Source organism: Eulemur rufifrons, chromosome 28 (genome assembly GCF_041146395.1).
Source record: "Eulemur rufifrons isolate Redbay chromosome 28, OSU_ERuf_1, whole genome shotgun sequence".
NCBI classification, from domain to species: domain Eukaryota; kingdom Metazoa; phylum Chordata; class Mammalia; order Primates; family Lemuridae; genus Eulemur; species Eulemur rufifrons.
The window spans coordinates 20,515,852-20,541,424 of NC_091010.1; the positions used below are offsets into that span (position 1 = coordinate 20,515,852).

General features: G+C 38.0%; 1 protein-coding gene across 2 annotated transcripts in view; it reads right to left on the reverse strand.

Moving 5' to 3' along the window:
• MICU1 (mitochondrial calcium uptake 1) overlaps positions 1–25,573 on the reverse strand; it is a 195,981-nt gene that overhangs the window by 140,955 nt on the left and 29,453 nt on the right. For both annotated transcript variants that reach the window (XM_069460023.1, XM_069460024.1), the window contains exon 2: positions 11,455–11,616. In XM_069460023.1, coding sequence (XP_069316124.1) covers positions 11,455–11,615 — 161 coding nt within the window. In that variant the 5' untranslated portion in view covers position 11,616. The remainder of the gene's footprint in view (positions 1–11,454; positions 11,617–25,573) is intronic.

A 25,573-nucleotide genomic window follows, 5' to 3' on the forward strand; every position in this document is an offset into this window, starting at 1 on the left:
TGTAAGCAAAAACAATCATTGATTTTTTAAAATACTAAAGTCTAATAAGAAACAATTTTTTAAGAAGAAACAAGAAACTCCCACATTGACTTAAGCTTCTTTCAAACATGATTCAAAAGTAACCTGTTGACCTTAGTTCAAATTTCTTTTCAACTTTGACCAAATGATGTGCTAGATCACATCACACTGCTTTATTTCCCTCTGAAGAGCCTCCTGTAACTAAAAGATGATGGGCTGCTAAAGCAGAGACCCAAACTATTTATCCACAGAGTCATAGAGACAGCATTTGCTCAATCCATGCTTCAAGTGCTATAACAGCTATACTAGTTGCTAAAGTTTAAATATGAAGATGGTCCCTGTCCTTACGAAGTTCACACTTAGTAGGAAAAACAGACAAGTAAACCAATAAAGGAATAGGCAAGAAAAAACTTGCTGGAAAGGGTGATTCACGAGCTGCCTTCTAAAAAACCTAAAGTGTTATTAAAGGAATAGGTTTATCTAGTCAAAACCATCAGGTATAAAAGAAACTCCTAAGCACATTGCCTTTAATCAGTTCAATTAGTTAACCAGCATTCATAATCTCTTCTTAAACACTTACAGGCTGTTATGGATGACATGCTGAATGTTCATGTGTGGTAGACTAGTTGCACTCTATTATATCCATGCAACTCTTCCCACCTTAGAAGATGCATGCTTACAAGAGTCAATTTGCTTTTTCCCAAAATTATTCCTGATAGTTGAAGCCATTACTGTAATTAATAAAATAATTAAATATTACAGCACTGATGAAACACAATGACATAAAAAAAGCAGATTTTTGCTTCCAGCCACAACCATGTAACTGTACTGGATTTGATTTCCCACAGGGGGAAAAATATAAAAAATTGAACACAATATATCAAACAATCATTTCAAACACTGCACAATAGAAAGCAACTCTCTAAGAAAAGTGTAGCCTATAATTGCCTAGAATTTCTGTCTAGAGACATATTCCAGACCATGAACAGGATCCCAAGCAAAACACAGTGGTTTTGCTAAATTGAGATGACAGAGATCTAAGTTTGGAGAAGCGGAGGTATCTGGAATTGGTGAGACAGATGGCTCAAGAGGAAGAAGTCACAAAAAGAAAGAGCTCCAAGAATCTACATGGAGTGCCCTTGAGTACAGAGTTAACACTAAGCAGTGCATTCTCAGGATGAAACTATTCATGACAATTACCAAGGAGCTGCAGGCCAAGTAATTTCCAGAGGTCACAAGCAGGAAATGTTCAAGTTGTGACAAGCCAGAGTAGAGCAATCTCACTGAACACCCCACGGTATTTAGTAACACCCCAGAAGGCTCATGCATATTACTGGGGCTAAATTGGTCTTAGAGCAAAGGGTACTCTAGACTATGCTTAAAAAAATAAAAAATAAATAAATAAATAAAAAGCTTTTAAACAAATTTTAGAAGATTAAGCAGGTACTCCAGTAAATTAACTGCCTGCCAAAAGAAAAATCAACATTTGTAAAGAAAAATGACAAAATCCAAACACTCAACAATATGACATTCATAATTTTAAAAGTCCAATATAAAAATTATTAGACATCAGCAAGATGATTCTAGTCCTCGTTCCCCCACAGAAACAACAGATTTAACAGAGCAAGGACCAAAACACCTTTATAAGACATCCAGAATCCAGTTAAGAAGTTGCAGTACTCCAAGCAAGCACATAGCTGAGAACTGCCATATTGAAAAGAGTAAGAAAAGCAATTTCACTTTAGCCACATTATCACCCCCTCCAAATGGGCACAGTTCAGCACTAAGGGAGAACACCCCAACTAGGGACTTCTCGGGGGAGGGGGTAGGTGGGAGGTGTCACTGGATAGGCTTAGCAGATAAGATACTGCAGAAAAAAAGATGAGTGGCCTTGAAGACACAGCTACAAAAACTACCAAAACTGAACACAGGGAGAAAAAGGCTGAACAAAACATAAGCAGAACCTTGGTGACATGTGGAACAGTATCAGATGATCTAGCACATGAGTGAATAAATTCAAGGATGTGTGGGAGGAATAAAGGACAGAACATTTTAATGAAGAAATAATGGGCAAAAATTGTTCAAATTTCATGAAAACGGCAACAGCTCTAAGAAAATCAATAAACCCCAAACAGTATAAACACAAAATAAACTGTAGCAAAATACATCATAATCAAATTGTTGAAAATCAGTGATAAAGAAAAGCCATAAAAGCCAAATTTTAGTCCATATAGAAAAACAAAGATAAGAATTACCACAGACTTTTCATAAGAAAGCTGATGGTATGATCCAGCAATTCCACTTCTGGTTATATACCACCCAAAAATGAGAGCAGAGACTCAAAGAGTTATTGGTGCATCAATATTCGTAGCAGTGTTACTAACAATAGCCAAAAGGTGGACACAACCCAACTGTTTGTCAACAGATGAATGGATAAACAAAATGTGGCATAAGCATACAATGGAATATGATTCAGCCTTAAAAATGAATGAAATTCTGATACATACTATAACATGGATGAATCTTAAAAATATTACACTAAGTTAAATAACCTAACCAAAAAGGACAAATTCTGTATAATTCCATTTATATAGGTGCCTAGAATAGTTAAATTCACAGAAATAGAAAGCAGAATACCAGGAGATGGAAGGAGAGGGGACCGAGGAGTTATTGTTTAACAGTTACAGAGTTTAAGTTTGAAATGATGAAAAAGTTCTGGAGATGGATGGTGCTGATGGTTGTACCAAATGTGTAATGCCACTGAACTTAAACATGATTAAAATGCTAAGTTTATGTTATGTATATTTTAACACAATTTTTTTTTTTTTTTTGAGACAGAGTCTCACTCTGTTGCCCAGGCTAGAGTGAGTGCCGTGGCGTCAGCCTAGCTCACAGCAACCTCAAACTCCTGGGCTTAAGCAATCCTACTGCCTCAGCCTCCCGAGTAGCTGGGACTACAGGCATGCACCACCATGCCCGGCTAATTTTTTTTGTATATATATATTTTAGTTGTCCATATAATTTCTTTCTATTTTTAGTAGAGACGGGGTCTCACTCTTGCTCAGGCTGGTCTCGAACTCCTGACCTCGAGCGATCCACCCGCCTCGGCCTCCCAGAGTGCTAGGATTACAGGCGTGAGCCACCGCGCCCGGCCTATTTTAACACAATTTTTAAAAGAATACTTGAATATAAGGAGGGTACCACACTGTGAAAAAAAAAAAAAAAAAATTCAACCTAGAATTCTATATCCAGTGAAAATATACTTCAAAAGTGATGGCAAAATAAAGATATTTTCAGACAAAAGCTAACAGAATCCATCACCAGCATATAAACACTCCTAGACATAATAAAGGAAGTACTTTCGGCTGAAGAAGAATGATACTAGATAGAAACTTGGACCAATACAAAAGAATAAAGAGTACCAGAAATGGTAAACATGTGGGTAAATGTAACAATTTTTTTTCTCTTTTTCTTGAAACAGAGTCTCGCTCTGTTGCCTGGGCTAGAGTGCCGTGGCGTCAGCCTACCTCACAGCAACCTTAAACTTCAGGGCTTAAGCAATTCTTCTGCCTCAGCCTCCCGAGTAGCTGGGACTACAGGCATGCGCCACCATGCCCGGCTAATTTTTTCTACATACATATTTTTAGTTGTCCGGATAATTTCTTTCTATTTTTTAGTAGAGACGGGGGTCTCGCTCTTGCTCAGGCTGGTCTCGAACTCCTGACCTTGAGCAATAACCGCCCCCCCCACCTCAGCCCTCCTAGAGTGCTAGGATTACAGGTATGAGCCACTGCGCCTGGCCTTTTTTCTCTTTTTAGAATTTCTTTAAAATATAACCAACTGTTTAAACAAAAGTAGCAAGAATAATAACATATTATGAGGTTTAGCAGTGGTCCCCAAGGTTTTTAGCACCAGGGACAGGTTTCATGGAAGACAATTTTTCCACAGACGCTGGGGTGGGGAGGGTTGGAGCGTGGAGCTCAGGCGGTGATGTGAGCATGGGGAGCAGCTGTAAATACAAACACTGGCCTGCTGCTCACCTCCTGCTGTGTGGCCCCCACCGCCACCCCCTAAATTTCACTGAAGACAATTTTACCAAGGATGGAGGGGGGAGGGGGGAAGCAACAGAGCTCTGCAGGCTGGTCCCTGATAGTATGTGGCCGTGGGGTTGGGGACCACAGGTTTATAGCATATGTAGACATAAAATGCGCAATAATAACAAAAAGAACAGGAAAAGGAAAGCAAAAGTATAATATTGTAAAGTTCTTACATATATGGAAAGTGATATACTATTATTTGAAGGTAGATTATGATAAATTCAAGATATATGCTATAAATTCTAGAATAGGGGTTGGCAAAATATAGCCCACAGGTCAAATCCAGCCTCCCACCAGTTTTTGTACAGCCCCTAAGCTAAGAATGATTTCTACAGTTTTAAATGGTTGGAAAGAATCAAAGGAAGAAAAATATTTTATGATACATGAAAATCATATGCCCATAAAGTTTTAATGAAACATAGCCATGCCTATTCATTTATGTATGATCTGTGGCTGCTTTTGAACTATAACAGTAGCAGTGACTGAGACTGTATAATATGCAACATCTAAAATATTAGATGGCAGCTATACCAGCAGGTGTGAAAACATTACACTTTATGTGAAATATTTTTAGTTGTATTGAAAATACAGCTTTTATGTGGGTGCAAGATTGCTGTAAGAAAGGCATACCTATAGACTCTAATATGATTTGAGAAAAAGCGAAGTCATTATATGACAACTTAAAGATAAAGGAAGGTAAAGGATCTGAAGCTGGAGAATATAATGCTTTGAAAGTATGGTTTGATAGTTTTAGAAAGAAGTTTGCCTTAAAAAATGTCAAGATAGCAGAAGAAGCAACTTCTGCTGACCAAGAGGCAGCAGACAAGTTCCCAGACACCATTAAGAAAATCATTGAGGAGAAAGGATATATACCAAACAGGTTTTTCATGCAGATAAAAGTGCCCTATTTGCCAGAGGGGTGGGGGTGGGGGGTGGGGAATGCCACAAAGCATAATTATTGGTGAGGAAGAGAAGCAAGCACCAGGATTTAAGGCAGGAAGGGACAGGCTAATTCTACTGTTTTGTGCAAATGCAGTAGGGTTTATGATCAAGACTGCCCTATCTATAAAGCTGCTAACCCTGGAGCCTTGAAGAGAATAGATAAATACCAACTGCCAATCTTTAGGTTGTATAAAAAGAAGGCCTAGACAATGAGAATGCTTTTTCTGCATTGGTTACATCGATGCTTTGTCCCTGAAGTCAGCAAGTACCTTGCCAGTGAGGGTCTGCCTTTTAAAATTCTTTTGATATTGGATGCCTCTGGCCACCCAGAATTCCATGAGTTCAACACTGAAGTCATAGAAGTAGTTTACTTGCCCCCAAATACAGCATTTCTAATTCAGCCTCTAGATCAGAGGGTCATAAGGACCTTTTTGTTGTTGTTGTTAAAAGACAGGGTCTCACTCCATTGCCTAGGCTGGAGTGCAGTGGCACAATCTTAGCTCACTATAACCTCAAACTCCTGGGCTCAAGGGATCCTCTGGACTCAGCCTCCAGAGTAGCTAGGATTATAGGTGCACACCACTATGTTCAGCTAATTCTTTTAATTTTTTTGTAGAGATGTCTCATTATGTTGCCCACGCTGGTATCAAACTCCTGGCTTCAAGCGATCCTCACATCTTGGCCTCCCAAAATGCTGGGATTACAAGCATGAGCCACTGTGCCTAGCCCATATAGATCTTTAAGGCTCATTCTACATAGTACTCTATGGAAAGGATCATCAATGCTATGGAAAAGAACCCTTACAGAGAAGGGTTCATGAAGACCTACATGAAGGTCTGGAAGGGTTACCATTGAAGATGTCATCATTGTTATGGAAAAAGTTGTAAAAGCCATCAAGCCTAAAACCATCAATCTCTGCTGGAGAAAACTGTGTCCAGATGTAGTTATGATAACACAGGATTTACAACACAACCAATCAAAAAAATCATGAAAGAGACTTGATGGAGATGAGTGCTTTCAAATCAGTGCCAGACAACAGGAAGAAGACAGAAGAAGCAGTGCCAGAAAACAAAGTGACATTAAACAGTCTGGCAGAAGGGTTCCAATACTCAATATCACTTTTGACTTCTTTCACACCATGAACGCTTTTATGATATGGGCACTGAAACTAAAGCAAATAGTGGAAGATGGATTGGTACCATATAGAAATGAAAAAGGAAAAAAGTCAGACTTTATATATTTCCATAAAGTTATATCAAGTATGCCTGCCTCTCCTGTCTCCCCGTCACCTCTTCCGCCTCTGCCACTCCTGAGATAGCAGGACCACCACCTCCTTCCTCCTCAGCCTATAGAACGTGAAGACAACGAGGGTGAAGACCTTTATCACGATCTACTTCCACTTAATGAATAGTAAATACACCTTCTCTTTCTTATGATTTTCTTAATAACATTTTCTTTGTCTAGCTTACTTTATTGTAAGACTATAGTAAATAATCCATATAACACACAAAATATGTGTTAATCGAATATTTATAAGTAAGGCTTCCAATACACAGTAGGCTAGTGGCAGCTAAGTTTTGAGGGAGTCATAGGTTATACATGGATTTTTGGCTACATGGGGTTTCAGCATCCCTAACTTCCATGTTTTTCAAGGATCAACTGTACCTATAGGACACTCTACCAAATAACAGTAGAATACACATTTATTTCAAATGTACACAGAACATTCATCATGATATAAAACATTTGGGGACATAAGACAAATCTCAATAAACTTAAGAGAAAGGAAATCATATAAAGCACATTCTCTGACTACAATGCAATTAAAGTAGAAATAAAAACCAAAGATATTTGGAAAATCATCAAATATTTCAAAATTTAACAATAGATTTTCAAATAACTAATGAGTGAAATAAAATTCACAAGAGAAGCTAAGAAATAATTTGAACTGAGTAAAAATAAAAACAAATTAAAATGACTAAAGCACCGTCTAGAGGAAAATTTAAACGACTAAATGCCTATATTAGAGAAAGAGAAAGGTCTCAAATCAATGATAAAAGACTCCACCCTAAGACACTAGTAAGAGAAAAGCAAAGCCCACTGTAAGCAAGAAAACAATAATAAAGATAAGAGCAAAAGTCAATGAAATAGAGAAAAATCAATGAAAACAAAAGCTGGTTCCTTAGATCAATATAATTCATAAGTCTCTTCACATAATGAAAAGAAAGAAATGAGAGCAGATACAAATCACTAATTTCATTAGCTCTCTGAAGTATCAAAACTTTCATTTAGGAAATCGGAAATTCAGATTAAGAGTTTACCCAAGTAAACCTAGCCAGGGTTTGAATCCAGGTAGTCAGACTCCAAACTCTGAATCCTTCCTATTATAATAGAGATTGAGGAAGTAAAAACAAAATTAAAATGTGACAAATGGTGCTTCACTAACAGTACTCTAATATGATTTCCAAGGATTACATTTATGCCAATTCATGTCAGAGACTTAAGAAGTCCATTTAGTAGGGTCTTACATATAACTGTCTAACCTAGAACACATTCGCTTGTTGCCTGCAAACATTCCAAATTACATACTTTGTTAATTATCTATATATTTGAAAACTGTCTATAATAACACACATTAAATATATAATTTTGCAATTGTGAACTGTGCTGCTATAAACAGTGGAATACAGGTGTGGTTTTTTTGTTTTTTGTTTTTGTTTTTTAGAGAATGTCTCTTTTTCCTTTGGGTAAATACCCAGTAGTGGGATTGCTGGATCAAATGGTTGGTCTACTTTTAGTTCCTTGAGGTATCTCCACACTACTTTCCATGGAAGTTGTACTACTTTGCAGTCTCACCAGCAGTGTATGAGTGTTCCTATATCTCTGCATCCACACCAACATTTGTTGTTTTGGGACTTTTTGATAAAAGCCATTCTCACTGGAGTTAAGTGATATTAATATCTCATTGTGGTTTTGATTTGCATTTCCCTGATGATCAGAGATGTTGAGCAGTTTTTCTTATGTTGGTTGGCCATTAGTCTGTCTACTTTTGAAAAGTTTCTGTTCGTGTCTTTTGCCTACTTTTTAATGGGGTTATTTGATTTTTTTCTTGCTGATTTCCTTGAGTTCTTTATAGATTCTAGTTATCAGCCCTTTAAAGGATGTATAGCATGCAAATATTTTCTCCCATTATGTAGGTTGTCTATTCACTCTAATGATTGTTTCCTTGGCTGTGCAGAAGCTTTTTAATTTGATCAGGTCCCATTTATTTATTTTTGTTGTTGCTGTGATTGCTTTTGGGGTCTTATTCATAAATTCTTTGCCTAGGCCAAGGTCTGTAAGAGTTTTTCCAACATTTTCTTCTAGAATACTTATGGTTTTCTTAGAATACTTAGGTTTAAGTCTGTTATCCATTGTGAATTGATTTTTGTGAGTGGTGAGAGGTGTGGATTCTGTTTCAGTCTTCTAAGTGTGGCTATCCAATTTTCCCAGAACCATTTATTGAATAGGGATTCTTTTCCCCAGTGTATGTTGAGGTGGAAAGAACCCAAGTTCCAGTAAGTGGAAACAATCCAAATTCCCATCAATACATGAGTGGATTAATAAAATGTGGTATATGTATACCACGGAGTACTACTCAGTCATAAAAAAAATAGTGAACTAATACCTCTTGTATTAACCTGGATGGAACTGGAGACCATTCTTCTAAGTGAAGTATCACAAGAATGGAAAAACAAATACCACATGTACTTAAATTAAAACTAATGGAACAACACTTATGTGTACATACGGAAATAACATTCATTGGAAATCAAATAGGTGGGAGGGGGAGAAGGGGATGGGTAAATTCATACCTAATGGGTACAATGCACGCTATCTGGGGGATGGGCACACTTATAACTTTCCCTTAAAGGGTACAAAAGCAATTTATGTAACCAAACTGTATCCCCATAATATTCTGAAATTTAAATAAAAATAAATAAATAAATAAATATAATTTTTGTTAAATAAAAAGGATTGAGGCTAGAAAAGAGATTTTAGGCCATATTACTTTTGTAATTTAAATTATGAATTTTCAAAGTTAAAAAGTATATAGTACCCCCCTTTTCTAAAGAACTTTAAATCTCACTTTCTTAGAAAAAAATAGATTCCTGATCATTTAACAGTTAACAAAGAAGACAGAGAAAAAATTTAAAACTGAAATGACAAACCCTATACTTGTTTCCTCTGACAAGTATTTATTTTAGGGAGTCTTTGCTCTTGCACTGATCTCAGTATAAGCATGAGAAATTTGAGCAAGTTTTGTTTTTTGTTTCAAAACTTCAGAATAATTATAGTTCATCTATTATAAATTCTATATGGCAGCAAAGGCACAAGACTAACAATCTTATGGTACTAAAATCCTGGCACTTAGTATATTTATGATTTTGAGACATTTAAAAATTACAATCTCCAACAAAAGCATATGTATAAGAAAAATCTAATAATGGGAATGTGCTGTCAACATGTAGGTTTTTTGCTTTGGGATGTTTTGGATTCTGTACCAACAAAAATTATTTTTCTGGGGGTAATATTTCAAAAAGCAGCAACAGACAAATTAAGATAAATAAAATAACCTAACCTGTTTATCAGTGTTTAACCTGAATCTTATAAATAAAATGAATATGGGGAAGAAAAAGGGTACAAACTTCTCAAATATTTAACCATCAAACAACTTCTCAATTACTTCAAGTAGGTTGTCATCTTCTTTGGTCAGACTAGGCCAAAGGTAATTCTAAATGCACCTGCATGGGGCCCTGTAATTTCACTGCAGAAAAGAAAGAAGAAATTGTGAAATCTTTACTATGTATTATAGTTCATGAACAAAAAAATGCATTTCCTACTTCTACCCTCCTTTATTGCCTCCCTCCCTTCCTCCTCTCTTTACCCATCAGTCTAGATGGATAAAGTCATTATCCATCTAGTTTGTCTCTGTATTTCTCTCTCTTCCTGCCAATTTTACCTAGAAAATTTTCTAAAGTCCCTATATTCACATCATAATCTCAAATTAGTAATTAGTGTCTGTCTTTCAGTAGCTTCTCCCCACCCTAGTTGTTTCCATTGTTGTTGCTATGTTAATCTGCCTCAAAACCTGTTGCCAATCTCTTACTTCAAAACCTCTAATGTGACCACCCCCTAGAGATTAAAATCTCAACTCCTTAGCAGTAAATAAGATCTTCTTTTACATTATGGCCCCAACTTTTTCTTGAAAGCCAGTCTTTCCTGCCAATACTCTCTTTTCCTTACCATCACCCAAAGTCAGCAGCCACCTCAACATAGGTACCACTGCAACTTAAATTACCTACACAGAGGCCCAGAAAACCCTAAGCCACAAGATGGCAAAGAGACAAAAACAGCTGATCCACCAGCTGAGAATTCCTCTACTCCTTAGGCTGAGCAGGGCTGGGCTAAGTAAATGCCAGATTACCATTTCTACCATCATTTGGTTTAATCATCCAAAAAGAAATAAATATGAAATTCCAGCAATGAGAAATGAACAAAAGATTGGAGCCGAAGACCTTAAGCGCTTGTTTTTTGCCCGTTGACCTGATAACTAGCACTATCTGCATCATCTAAGCACATGGGGTTATTCTTACCTAAAGATATCTTTTTTAGTAATAACCAAATGCATTTTCTTAAAAAGCCTAGTTTTTCTCAATACACCTTTAAAGCTTTCTAAATAGTTTCACGTCTGGTCAATTTGAGATTTATAAGAACTTCTTATTTAATTTGTAATAGATTTGACTTAAAAAAAAAATCAACAAACTGCAAGCACCTGTTAATAAAGGTCTTAAATAATTATCCAAAAAAAAAGTCTTTTTGAGTAAGCCAAAAATAATGATAGCAACTTTAAGACACGGTGAACCAAGTGAAAGATAAAAAAGAGAGAGAATGACAGAGTCAGAAAAATAGTACCTATGTTTTTTAAGAAAGAGAAGAGTATGGCTCACTGTATTTTCTCTTCCCTCCAGGTACATTTCAATAACTGGCAAGAAAATTATCAAGTGACACAAGAGTATTAAGGCTCACTAGTTAATTTCATATGGTCATGAAATTTTGAAGTCTCAGAAAGCATTCATTTTCTAAAGCTACTATTGCCATCCCTACATCATTATTAAAAATGTTCAGCAGAGGAGACAGGCAGATGTTGAAGCACAATGTATCCTATTTATTGCCTTGGCATGATAGCTGAATTCTCTGCAATATCTTATTTTATAGACAAATATTATCAATACCAAATGATTTGGGGCAAGAAATTTTGAAACAAAGTTAAGCCAAAAATCAACTCTTTTCTGATAACAGAGATAACTGGAAGAATAAAAGTACATACAGGAACAAAAGGTCAGATAACACTCACCTCTTCCACAAAAGACCAGTACTTGCAGTGACTGCAGATGCTCCCAGGAAAGCCACCATCATTAGTCTTCGCCTGATCTGGGTGGGATGTGATCCTCCATGGTACCACCGAAAGCCTACAGCTAGTTCTGCCAATGCAGAAAGTGAGTTAAGACGAAACATCCTGTGGACAAAAAGTAGAAATGTCACTCCTAGCTAGTGATGATGATGATGGTATCAACATCACCAACAAACACTGATTAAGTAATTATTTTATGGCAGACACTCTTCTAAACACTTTGCATGTATTATCCCATTTAATTCTCAGAACAATCTTATGAGAAAAGTACTACTTATTAACCCAATATATCAAAATACAATTAGAAGACACAAACCAGGTGATATTTTGAACAGGGACAACATATTAACTACACAAGGGTAAAGAGACAGCAGATACAGGGACCAGCCACTACCTTCCAGAACTGACGCAGAGCACCAAGAAAAGACCAGGTCCACTTCCACCGGGGCTGAAATCTAGACCTTAAGGAGACAACACAGCCATACACGTTTGAGAAATTTACTAAGGAGCCACACCAGCAAAACTCACTAGAAAGCCACTCTCTGTGATGCTGGAGCAAGTCATCTACTGGGAATACTCATGCCAGTGGAACTTAGGAAGGTAACCTTCGGGGTGCCAGGGGAAGCCACCCATGAGGAGATGCCAAAGTATGTAATTAATTGAGAAACTGTACGCAGGAGTGCTGCTGCTAAAACTCCTTAGAGATTGAGTGCCACTGAGCGTTCCACTAGTCCTTGCATGCTACAGGAGCAAGCAGCAAAGAGCACACTAGAATCAGGAAGAAACATCCCTCCTATTCCGGTGTCCCTCTAGTCTCTCCACTGACAAAGCTTAACAATAACTGGCAAAGGAAAAATTTCCAGTATCACAAACAGGACAAAGAAAGATGAGCTTTAGAGCTGGAAAGCAATTGATTGATACCAGATGTAAATTTAACTTGCTTGAGAGTATGCAGCTAGGAAGCAGTGGATCCAGAATTTGAACCTAGAGTAGACTAACTCCAGACTTCTAGTTTTTGAGACTTTGCTGCCCACTACCTTATAATGATGACATTGCTTTGAAGTTTTTATTAAATCTTTCTCACCCCTAGGCCCTTAGAAGCCCTCTTCCCCAAGAGAGTCTTTCATTTCATACTTACAACTTCACTAAAGAAAAAAAATTCCTTTAATATTTTGTTTTATAACAGAAAAAATATCTGTATTGGCATATATTATTGTTTAATAAACATTCACTCTCCCATTTCCCATCTCATGGCAAAGACAATTTTCCCACTCTTATAATTTTGGGTGTGTATCTTGCCATGTGCCTTGCTTTGACCAGTGCAATGTGGACTAGTTCTACAAAGTGCTTTTGAGAGGTGTTGCTGTTCACCTTTTTGTACTCTTGTTCTCCACCAAGAGATCATGCCTCAAGGAGACATGATCTCCTTCAAACTGGGTTCAATATGAACAGACCTCAGACTGGAATAAACCACTGTTTAAGCCCAGCTGAGCAGGCTGAGAATAACCGACCTGCAGAATGCTGGTGAGAAAAATGTTTGTTATGGTAAGCCACAAAGGTTTTGGGGTTGTTCATTGCCGCAGTGAAAGCCAACTAATTCAGCATCCAAGAGAATACTGAGAAGTGCTCATTCAACAAGAATTTATCAAGTTCATATTGCATGTCCAGCCCTGTGTGAGACCTAAATGGCCCCAAATTTTTGACATTCTCATTAAGCAAAATACACATGAAACATTTTTAAAATTATACATTTCTAAAATGGTATCTTAAAGAAATAGAAAAATATTATGGTATAAATGATAGAAAATTAAAAATAAAAAAAAGACTAAGTTGTGACTGGGTTAGTCAGCAAGGGCTTTTGTTCAGTCTTAAGTCTCAGAATGGTGTAAAATTTTGATCATGTGATAAAAATGTCAGGAGCACTCCAAAAGCCTTAGGATCATTTCAGGCACCTCCATCCAGAGAATTAAAGCAAAATGATTTTTTCCTCTAGACAATGACCTTGAGGGCTCAGCATAGTCCCTCATTCTTTTATCCCACCAGGCAGACTTAAAGAGGAAGAGGCATTTATTTCTGGTTCCACTTTTTTGCAGGGGTAATTCATTCAAACTGTACAAAGTATCCATGCCCCTCTTTTTTCTCAAAGCATAGTTCACTGTTTCATAATTTAAATTGCCTTGCCCTTTGTAAACATCTTCCTATGACAATTAACATATTTGTTCATACATAAGTTTACCTTTCCCACCTTGCTTTGAACTTCATTCAAGGCCAGAATTAATTTTTTTCTCTTTGTAAACACATAGTCTAGCACAGGACTTGTTACATTATACGGGCTTAAAATACTTGTTATCTATTTTACTTTCACATAAAAAAGGTCTGGATACAAACTATACAGGTACTGCTTCCTAACATTTAAGTATACTCTCAGCCCCTAATTGACTATGAAAACTATGTCTTTTATTATTCAGATTCAATCAGGTTAGACTACTTAGCTGTCTCCTAATATCACTGAGCTGGTTACTACCAACTCCTCCCTCGGACCTATACCTATAATCTCTGAAATAAACCTTGCTCCCAGCCCCCTTCATCCAATCTAGGTTCGATTTCAAAGTTGGAGCTAAATTCTGCCCTCATAGACAAAATAAAAGATGGTTAATTTCTTCTCCTATCTTCTATGACCTAAGCTTTAGAAACAAAATTCTTATATCCCTACTCAATCCCAGAAATCATCCCATTTTATTACACATATATCTGTCAAAATCCAGCATCAAAGAGGCTGTCCACTATATTTTCTTCCTGTCTGACAACTTCTGATTCATTTTCTTTTCTGGCTCATTTTTAAATTAATATTTCCCAAATTCACATGTGTATTCACATGAATGGCATTGTTTTTTGGCTACAGGAAAAATGAGCACAACTAAAACATACATATCTGGAGGAAACATTCATCACTGACAACAGAAAGAATGGAGCACTTAGAAGTTTTCAATATGAAAAACCACATAACCAATTCAAAAGGGGGAACAGGCAAGGGGTATGTAAGACTGGAAGGTAAGTTTACAACATCTGATGAGATCTGGAGAATAGCTAGACCTATGATCAAATAGGTATACCACGATCACTTGAGAAGATTCTCTGAATGCCAGACTGAGAATATTGATCATATATATAACAAAAAGCCACTCAAGTTCTTTAATAGGAAAAGAACATGGTGAAAATATTTTTTAAAACATATCAATCTATCTACCAGTGGTTTAGGAATAAATTGCAAAGAACTTCCAAAGCAGAGAGAGCTAACAGGAAAGTAGTGAGTCCAGCCAGAACTAATAACATAGGTATTGGGTGATGAGTGCCTAGATTAGAATAAGTATAGAAGCTAAAAAGAGAATCAAACAGAAAATTTCCAAAGAGAAACAGAATTCAATATTAAAACATATCAATATCTAACTGCATAGATGTAGAAGATATAATAAAAGAGAAAGAGATTAAAACAATAACGACAACACTTAGTAGTATGGTAGAAAATGAAATGGACTAGGAATCCAATGACCCAAGATCTAATCTCAACTTTACTACTAAACAGCTATGTGTAACAAAGAAGCTTATTTCCCCTCCTTGGGGAAAAGTTCACCATTAGTAAAATGAAACAATTGCCTAGATAAGCTTAGAGTTCCTTTTATCTCTTTAATGCTCTCATATCACTGATGAAAAACACCATAGCAAAATGTAATTTATTTCACTTAGGAGGAGGGACTAAGATCACATCAGATATTCGTGATTTATTAGTTTTGACAATTCATTTCTGTATGCTATGATTGTAGGGGATTTCAAACTTTGAAAGTTCTGAGTTTTACTAACATTCGACTTAAATTTTGATGTTCAAATTCAAATGTCAGTGTCTACATCTCATTTCACCACTGGCTTTAATCTCATTCCTCAAAGTACGCATCAAAATATGTCTACTCACCTTCTCTAGTGCAATTTTCATAGATGCCAAGTAAGTTTTTTTAAAAAATCCACTGAAAATGGGTGCTATTATGACTTAAATAGCATAACTAGTTGCAAGTGTTAATTTTTGATGAGAAACAGATTTAAGGAGATAGGTTTTCCAAATGAGTCTAGAAAAATGAATAGGTCAACTGTTAGCAGTTATACAGGAATTAAGATTAATAGGCAGGCTAGTCACGGTGGCTCACGCCTGTGATCCCAGCACTCTGGGAGGCCAAGGCTGGAGGATTGCTTGAGGCCAGGAGTTTGATACCAGCCTGGGCAACATAGTGAGACCCCATCTCTACAAAAAATAAATTTAAAAAACCAGCTAGGTGTGTCTCTTTTAAAAAATTTAAAAATAAAGATTAACATGCACATTTATGACATGGGTTAAATTAAGTCAAAAGCAGTGCATTTTTCCTCTCTTACCCCTCTCCCCTGTTTAAAAAAAAAAAAAAGGCACACTTCTAAGAAATAACTGTTTTTTTTTTTGTGGAGACAGGGTCTGTCTGTGTCACTCAGGCTGGATTGCAGTGGTGCAATCATAGCTCACTGCAGCCTCAAATTACTGGGCTCAAGAAATCCTCCTGCCTTAACCTCCCAAGTAGCTAGGACTACAGATGCCCACCACTGTCCCCAGCTAAATATTTTTTTAGATTTCTTTTTGTAGGACAAGGTCTCACTATTTTGCCCAAGTTGGTCTCAAACTCCTGGCTTCAAGCTATCCTGCTGCCTCTCAGCCTCCCAGAGTGTTGGGATTACAGGTGTGAGCCACCAGACCCAGCCAATAAATAGCTTTGCTGTGAGAAAAAAAAAAAGATGTGGTATTTCTAAAACCAAGAAATTTCAAGGGAGGCAATCAGAAGATAACTTTGTTACCTGAGAAAAGGATTGTCTAGCCAACAAGAGAAAGCTAGAACAAGATTTTTTAAAACCTGTAACAATGTAACACTGCTATGTTTCAGTATCTATTACGTTAACACTATTAAGGTTGATGTATTGGTTTTGTTAAATTTCAAAGGGTCACAGAACCTGGAAATCATTTAATTCAGTATCCTTATTTACAGATGAAAGAATTGAAATACAAAGAAGTCATGTGGTTTACTCATAGCTAATTAGTACAAAAACCTACCACAGACCTAGATTTCTTGACTCCCAAATAAATAACCTTAATGGGAAAAACTTTTTAATAACTGTTCTCAGCAGAATAAATATAACACTCTAAAAGGAAATCAAATGCTCAACAATGAAAAGATAAACAATCCTATAATAACATAATCATAAAACATTATTAAAATATCGTTTCACATATCAACAGAAAATTGGGCTAAAGATATAAAAAGACAGTTGGAAAAGAAGTAAAAATGGCCCTGAGAACTATGAAAAGATACTTAATCTCACTCATAATAGGAGAACGCAAATTAAAACTATGCTGAGATACTGCTTCCCACCTATGAAGCCGGCAAAAATCCCAAGTTTGAAAACACACTTGTTGGCGCTGTTGTAGAACAACACTACTAATGAACATGAAACTGGCATAATTTATGAAGGGCAATTTAGTAATATCCATCAAAATTATCCATGTAAACTACATATACTGGCCTAGAAATTCCACTTTTGATAATATACCCTACTGATGTACATGCATGTCTATGAAATTATGTACACATACATAGTGCACAATTCATTATATCATAATTTCTAACAGCAAAAGATTAAGAACCCTAATGTTCAATAAAAAGGGACTGGGTAAAGTGTGATAAATCTATACAAGGCAATATCATGTAGCAATAAAAAAGAGAATGAGGCCGGGCGCGGTGGCTCACGCCTGTAATCCTAGCACTCTGGGAGGCCGAGGCGGGTGGATCGCTCGAGGTCAGGAGTTCGAGACCAGCCTGAGCAAGAGCGAGACCCCGTCTCTACTAAAAATAGAAAGACATTATATGGACAACTAAAAATCTATACAGAAAAAATTAGCCGGGCATAGTGGCGCATGCCTGTAGTCCCAGCTACTCGGGAGGCTGAGGCAGTAGGATCGCTTAAGCCCAGGAGTTTGAAGTTGCTGTGAGCTAGGCTGACGCCACGGCACTCACTCTAGCCTGGGCAACAAAGTGAGACTCTGTCTCAACAAAAAAAAAAAAAAAGAGAATGAAAAAACACTACATACTGATACGAAAAGAATTCCAAGACATAGTGTTACTCTAAAAAAGCAAGGTATAGAGTATCATATATAGTATTCTACCTTGTAAATAAAAAGAGGAGGGCTGGCACGGTGGCTCATGCCTGTAATCCTAGCACTCTGGGAGGCCAACATGGGAGGATCGCTTGAGGTCAGGAGTTCGAGACTAGCCTGAGCAAGAGCGAGACCCCATCTCTACTAAAAATAGAAAAAAATTAGCCGGGCATGGTGGCATGTGCCTATAGTCCCAGCTGCTAGGGAGGCTAAGGCAGGAGAATTGCTTGAGCCCAGGAGTTAGAAGTTGCTGTAAGTTAGGCTGATGCCCTAGCACTCTAGCACGGCAACAGAGTGAGACTCTGTCTCAAAAAATAAAAATAAAATAAAAAGAAGAGAAATAAGACACACAAAAAAGTAATAGTAGTGGTACTGGTGGGGATAGAAAATAAGTGAGATAAAGAGAACCAGAAATTTTTATGGTATGCTATTTCATTTAAAACTATGTTTAAGGGACAGGCATAGTGGCTCCAGCACTCCAGCACTTTGGGAAACAGAGGCGAGAGGATAGCTTGAGGCCAGGAGTTCAAGATCAGTCTGGGAAACATAGTGAGACCCTATCTGTACAATTTTTTTTTTTTTAATTAGCCAGGTGTGGGTGGCATGCACCTGTAATCCTAGCACTTTTGGAGGCCGAGGCAGGAGGATCACTTGAAGCCAGGAGTTCAAGACCAGCCCGAGCAACATAGTAAGACCCCATCTCTACAAAAAATTAAAAAATTAGCTAGGCATGGTGGTGTGTGCCTGTAGTCCCACCTACTCAGGAGTCTAAGGCAGGAGGATCCCTTGAGCCCAGAAGTTTGCAGTGAACTATGATGATGCCACTACACTCTAGCCCAGGCAACAGAGTGAGACCCTGTCTCAAAAAAAAAAAAAAAAAAAAAAAAGTGTAGCTAATACTATTAGTCATCACATTCCTATTTTGCACAGAGAATAGAAGAACTAATAAAATGCAAATCAAATATCTATTGGTATGTGCAGTGGCTCATGCCTGTAAACCCAGCTACTCAGAAGGCTGAGGCAGGAGGATAGTTTGAGGCCAGGAGTTTGAGGTTATAATGAGCCATGATTGTACCACTGCACCCCAGCCTGGGTGACAGAGCAAGACTTTGTCTCTATTTAAAAAAAAACAGGGCCGGGCGCGGTGGCTCACGCCTGTAATCCTAGCACTCTGGGAGGCCGAGGCGGGTGGATCGCTCAAGGTCAGGAGTTCGAGACCAGCCTGAGCAAGAGCGAGACCCCGTCTCTACTAAAAATAGAAAGAAATTATATGGACAACTAAAAATATATATAGAAAAATTAGCCGGGCATAGTGGCACATGCCTGTAGTCCCAGCTACTCGGGAGGCTGAGGCAGGAGGATCGCTTGAGCCCAGGAGTTTGAGGTTGCTGTGAGCTAGGCTGACGCCATGGCACTCACTCCAGCCTGGGCAACAAAGTGTGACCCTGTCTCAAAAAAAAAATAAAATAAAATAAACAAAAACAAAAACAAAAACAAAAAACAACTATATTTGGGTATCTATCCATACAACCAAATACATTTCATGTATGTATTTGCATTTAATGGCAGAATACAAGGTAACATGCATATGCCAATTAAAACTAAAATGCATATGCAAGGGATTGATTTTTTTATTTATAAGGAAAATTTAGATGATGCAAATAAAATTCAATGCTCCCTTGGGGATGATTTATTTAAACTTTTTCACTTAAAGGGAAATGAAGTCATGCCCAGAAGGCTGATGCTGCATTGTCATCAGCCAAGAATTATCATTTACCAGCCTGATCACTGAGCTCAGGCCCAATAATTTCACAATAGTCAACAACGCATATGGTAAACTTCCCTAGTGAGATAAGCCTTACTTAAATCAAATTCATATCCCAATACTCTGATCAGTGGCACTTTCTGATGCAACTTACCACACTATTAGAATTACAGACCATATTTTTATCCTGACTTGTAACATCTGCTCGCAACTTTTCTAATTGACTAGCCCTCTTGTATTTCTGACCTCTGACAACTGCACATTTAAAGACAGACTGCTTGGCTCTTCTGATCCTGGCACTAGCCTAAATAAATCTCTGTTGTACTGTTAACCAGCTATTATCTGACACTATTGTTGAAAGCAACATCTGCTAACTCTGAAGCCAAAATACAATTCTGAGAGCTATCTAAATATGGCCACCAACAAAACCTACATCTCAGTTAAATAAAATGTCAGGGTTCCAAAGTGTTTAGTTTACATGAACAAAGAGCTTGAGAAAAGAATAACTGAGTGTCCTTTTGACATATATTTCCAGAGTGTAATACAGCACCTGGCATAGCTAGTAGATGTAAGTGATGGTTCAGTGCGCCCTATGACCCTGGAAATATGGTTGTGCTCTGAGAACTAAATTGTGAAATCAGCACTATCTGAGATGTCCTGAGACAAGGACTCAACCTATTCATCACAGTGGCAGCTATATCCTAATCATAGAATTAGATTAAGTTGGCCCTCAGAGCTTCAGCCATTAAGTATCTGAATTATATACTTAACTTGCCTTTATTTTATTTCCATGCTCACTAGGTTACTTTATGATTATAATTTGGCTTCCTTTGCCCTTGAAGAGAGAACATGCTGATGAAAAGATGGGAGTATCTAGTTCTCAGAGCAGCTATATTTCTCATGGTAAATTAATAAATGGACAATGTGGTTTATAATTTTACTCTCCCATGAAATTAGCCTAAGGAAGCTTCTCTGAATCCTATCAATTCCAAGGCACTGCTAGAATCTGGTTTGGGGACTTTTAAGGTTCAAGGGTCATACCTTGGATTATGGTCACATCTTGGCTCTCTGCCCCACTATTTCATTCAAACTTCTACCCCTGAAACAGATGCCAGTGATCATTTCCCCAAGGTTTTGGATGGCCAGAGTCATCATATCTAGGCAACACTCATTTTCCTTCTGCCCTGGTATGATCAGGTTAGTAGAAGGCAATAAATGAAGAATCTATAAAGAAGGGAAAATGAAGAGAATATTGATTTGCTAGACATGATACATGTTTTTGTGTGGAACAAGCAAGAGTATGTCAACCTAAAAAAAGACACTAGAGAAAATTATCTCCAAATATGCTGAGTTTACTAAGGAATGAGAAATGAGCATTATAATTTGGAATGCATAGTATGGGAAGCTTTTTACTAGCAAAAATGAAAAGGTTCCTATAAGCTGTTTAGAAACAAGAGTTCATTGGTTCCAGACACCCAAAGCCAGAGCTATCGTCAGTACATTGGTGAAGATGTGCCACTACTGGGCAAGTGTTCTTTTGAGAGCTTCTTATCTGAATTACTGTAGTCCTAAAGAATGTCTAGAGATAAACTTTGTGAAAGCAGGAGATACATGAAGGATCTGAAAGGGTTTCTTGTGGGGGTTTTCAAAAAGTCCCTGGAAACAGTTCTTATCTTAGACATGTAAGCATGAGCCTCCTCTCCTTAGTACCTCCCTGGCCCTATTTTGTCTGAGTCTGACAAAGTGATTTCATCCTACTATTTGCAACTTACACAAGTACTTGGGATTTTTTTACATTTTTAGTAGTTTTAATTGACTGATAATATAGAAATACATTTTCATTGTTGAAAATACTGTACAGAAATAGGCCGGGCGCGGTGGCTCACGCCTGTAATCCTAGCACTCTGGGAGGCCGAGGTGGGCGGATCGTTTGAGCTCAGGAGTTCGAGACCAGCCTGAGCAAGAGCGAGACCCCATCTCTACTAAAAATAGAAAGAAATTATATGGACAGCTAAAAAATATATATATATAGAAAAAAAATTAGCCGGGCATGGTGGTGCATGCCTGTAGTCCCAACTACTCGGGAGGCTGAGACAGTAGGATCGCTTGAGCTCAGGAGTTTGAGGTTGCTGTGAGCTAGGCTGACGCCACGGCACTCACTCTAGCCTGGGCAACAGAGTGAGACTCTGTCTCAAAAAAAAAAAAAAAAAAAAAAAAAGAAAATACTGTACAGAAATACATGAAGAAATTAAGTTTTCCTTTTCAAATATGGGCATACCTTATTTTATTATATTTCACTTTATTGTGCTTCACAGACACTGCATTTTTTACAAATTGAAGGTTCGTGGATGGCAACCCTGCATCAAGCAAGTCTGTTGACACCATTTTTCCACAAGCATGTGCTCACCTCATGTCTCTGTCACATTTTGGTAATTCTCACAATATTTCAAACTTTTTCATTATTGTTGTATTTGTTATGGTGGTCTATCATCAGTGGTCTTTGATGTTACTATTGTAATTGCTTGGGAGTGCCAAGAACTATGCCCATAGAAGATAGCAAACTTAACCTTTAATAAATGTTGTGTACGTTCTGACTGCTCCACCAACCAGCCATTCTCCCATCTCTCTGCCTCTCCCTGGGCCTCTCTACTCCCTAAGACAAAATAATATTGAAATTAGGACAATTAATAACCCTACAATGGCCTCTAAGAGTTCAAGTGAAAGGAAGAATCACGTCTCTCACTTTAAATCAAAAGTTAGAAATGAATAAGCTTAGTGAGGAAGGCATGTCGAAAATCAAGATGGGCCAAAAACTAGGCCTCTTGCACCAGTTAGCCAAGTTGTGAGTGCAAATGAAAAGTTCTTAAAGGAAATTAAAAGTGCCACTCCAGTGAACACATGAATGATAAGAAAGTGAAACAGCCTTGTTGCCATTATGAAGAAGGTTTTACTGGTCTAGATAGAAGATCAAACCAGCCATGACATTCCCTTAAGCCAAAGCCTAATCCAGAGCAAGGCTAACTCTTTTTAATTCTATTAAGGCAGAGAGAGGTGAGGAAGCAGCAACAGAAAAGTTTGAAGATAGTAGAGGTTGGCTCACGAGGTTTAAAGAAAGAAACCATCCTCATAACGTAAAAGTGCAACGTGAAGCAGCAATGCTAATGTAAAAGCTGCAGCAAGTTATCCAGAAAATCTAGCTAAGGTCAATGATGAAGGTGGCTACCCTAAACAACATATTTTCAATGTAGACAAAACAGCCTTACATGGCAAGAAGATGCCATCTAGAACTTTCATAGCTAGAGAGGAAAAGTCAATGCCTGGCTTCAAAGCTTCAAAGGACAGGCTGACTCTCTTGTTAGGGGATAATGCAGCTTGTGACTTTAAGATGAAGCCAACGTTCAATGACCAGTCAAAAAATCCTAGGGCCCTTAAGAATTATGCTAAATTTTGGCCACATGTGGTGGCTCACACCTATAATCCCAGCACTTTGGGAAGCTGAGGCAAAAGGATCATTTGAGACCAGGAGTTCGAGACCAACCTGGGCAACAGAGTGAGACACTATCTCTACAAAAAATTTAAAAATTAACCAGGCATGGTGATACACACCTGTAGTCTCAGCTACTTGGGAGGCTAAGGCAGGAGGATCACTCGATCCCAGGAGTTCCAGGGTACAGTGAGTTATGATTGTGCCACTGCACTCTAGGAGACAGAGCGAGACACCATCTCTCAAAAAAAAAAAAAAAAAAAGTGCTAAATCCTATAGCATAGTTGACTGAGTATTTTAAGCCCATTTTTGAGATCTATTGCTCAAACATATTCCTTTCAAACTATTACCGCTCATTAACAATGCACATGGTCACCTAAGAGCTCTGATTAGACATACAAGAAGATGAATGCTGTTCTTATGTCTGCTAACACATCCATTCTGCAACCGTGGATCAAGGAGTAATTTCAATTTTCAAGTATTGTTATTAAAGAAATACATTTCGGCCGGGCGCGGTGGCTCACGCCTGTAATCCTAGCACTCTGGGAGGCCGAGGTGGGCGGATCGTTTGAGCTCAGGAGTTCGAGACCAGCCTGAGCAAGAGCGAGACCCCACCTCTACTAAAAATAGAAAGAAATTATATGGACAGCTAAAAATATATATATCGAAAAATTAGCCGGGCATGGTGGCGCATGCCTGTAGTCCCAGCTACTCGGGAGGCTGAGACAGGAGGATCGCTTGAGCTCAGGAGTTTGCGGTTGCTGTGAGCTAGGCTGACGCCACGGCACTCACTCTAGCCTGGGCAACAGAGTGAGACTCTGTCTCAAAAAAAAAAAAAAAAAAAAAAAAAAAGAAATACATTTCATAAGGCTATAGCTGCCATAATAGTGATTACTAGTGCTGGATATGGGCAAAGTAAACTGCAAACCTTCTGGAAAGGATTCACCATTCTAAATGAGAACAACTGCCATTAAGAACATTCATGATTCATTGGACGAAGTCAAAATATAACATTAACAGGAGCTTGGAAAAAGCTGATTTCAACCCTCCTGGATGACTTTTAGGGCTTCAAGACTTCAGTTGAGGAATTAACTGCAGATGTGGTGGAAATAACAACAGAACTAAAATTAGAAGTAGAGCCTAAAGATGTGACTGAATTGCTGCAATCTTATGATAAAATGAACGAATGAGGAGTTGCTTCTTATGGATAAGCAAAGAAAGTGGTTTCTGAGATGGAATCTACTTCTAGTGAAGATGCTATGAACATTGTTGAAATGACAAAAAAAGGATTTAGAATATTACCTAAAATTAGTTGATAAAGCAGTGGCAGGGTTTGAGAAGACTGACTCCCATTTTGAAAGACGTTCTACTGTGGGTAAAATGCTATCAAACAGCATTGCCTTGCTATAGAGAAATCTTTTGTGAAATAAAGAGTTGATCAATGTGGCAAACCTCATTATTATTTTAAGAAATTGTCCTGCCAGTCGCAGTGGTGTACAACGGTACCAGCTACTCAGGAGGCTGAGGCGGGAGGATCACTTGAGCCTAGGAGTTTGAGACCAGTGTGGGCAACATAGGAAAACACTGTCTCAAATAAAAAGAAAGAAAAAATAAGAAATTGCCACAGCCACTCATCTTCAACAACCACCACTGCTATGGTTTAGATATGATTTGTTTAGCCTCACCAAGTCTCATGTTGCAATTTGACCTCCCAGTGTTGGAGGTGGTACCTGGCGGAAGGTGTTTGGGTCATAGGGGTCCATCCTTTATGAATGGCTTGGTGCCGTTCTCACCAGGAGTGAGTTCTTACACTTAGTTCCCCCATAATTGGCTGTTGAAAAGAACTTGGCACCTCTCCCCCTGCGCCCCCTCCCTCCCCCTCCCCCTCTCTCTCTTTCTTCCCTTCTCGCCATGTGATCCGCACACTCAGGATCCCCTTTTCCTTCCACCATGAGTGGAAGCAGCCTGAAGCCCTCACCAGAAGCAGATACTGGTGCCATGCCTCTCGTACAGCCTGCAGAACCATGAGACAAATAAACCTCTTTTCTTTATAAATTATCCAGCCTCAGGTATTCCTTAATAGCAACACAAGTGCACTAAGACAACCACCTTGATCTGTCAGCAGCCGCCAACACTGAGGCAAGACCACCAACCAGAAAAAGATTATGACCTGCTCAAGGCTCAGATAATCATTTGCATTTTTTAACAATGACGTTTGTTTAACATATGATCTTTTAAAAAAGATGTAATGGTATTACACACTTAATAAACTACAGTATTAGTGTAAACACAACTTTTATGTGTACTAGGAAACCGAAGAATTCATGTCACACACTGTTGTGATACGGTGAACTGGAACTGAATCCACAATATCTCCAAGGTATGCCTACACCTAAAATTTCACCATTCTCTCTAGAAGTAACCTCAGAAAGCAGTTCAGTATCCATGTTTCCTGAAATTTTTCTATATATTTACATATAAATAATATCACATATTGTCTGAGTCTGTTATGGCTCCTAGAGCAAAATACCTTAGACTTGGTAATTTATCAACAACAGCAAATTACTGCTCTCAGTTGCGGAAGCTGGGG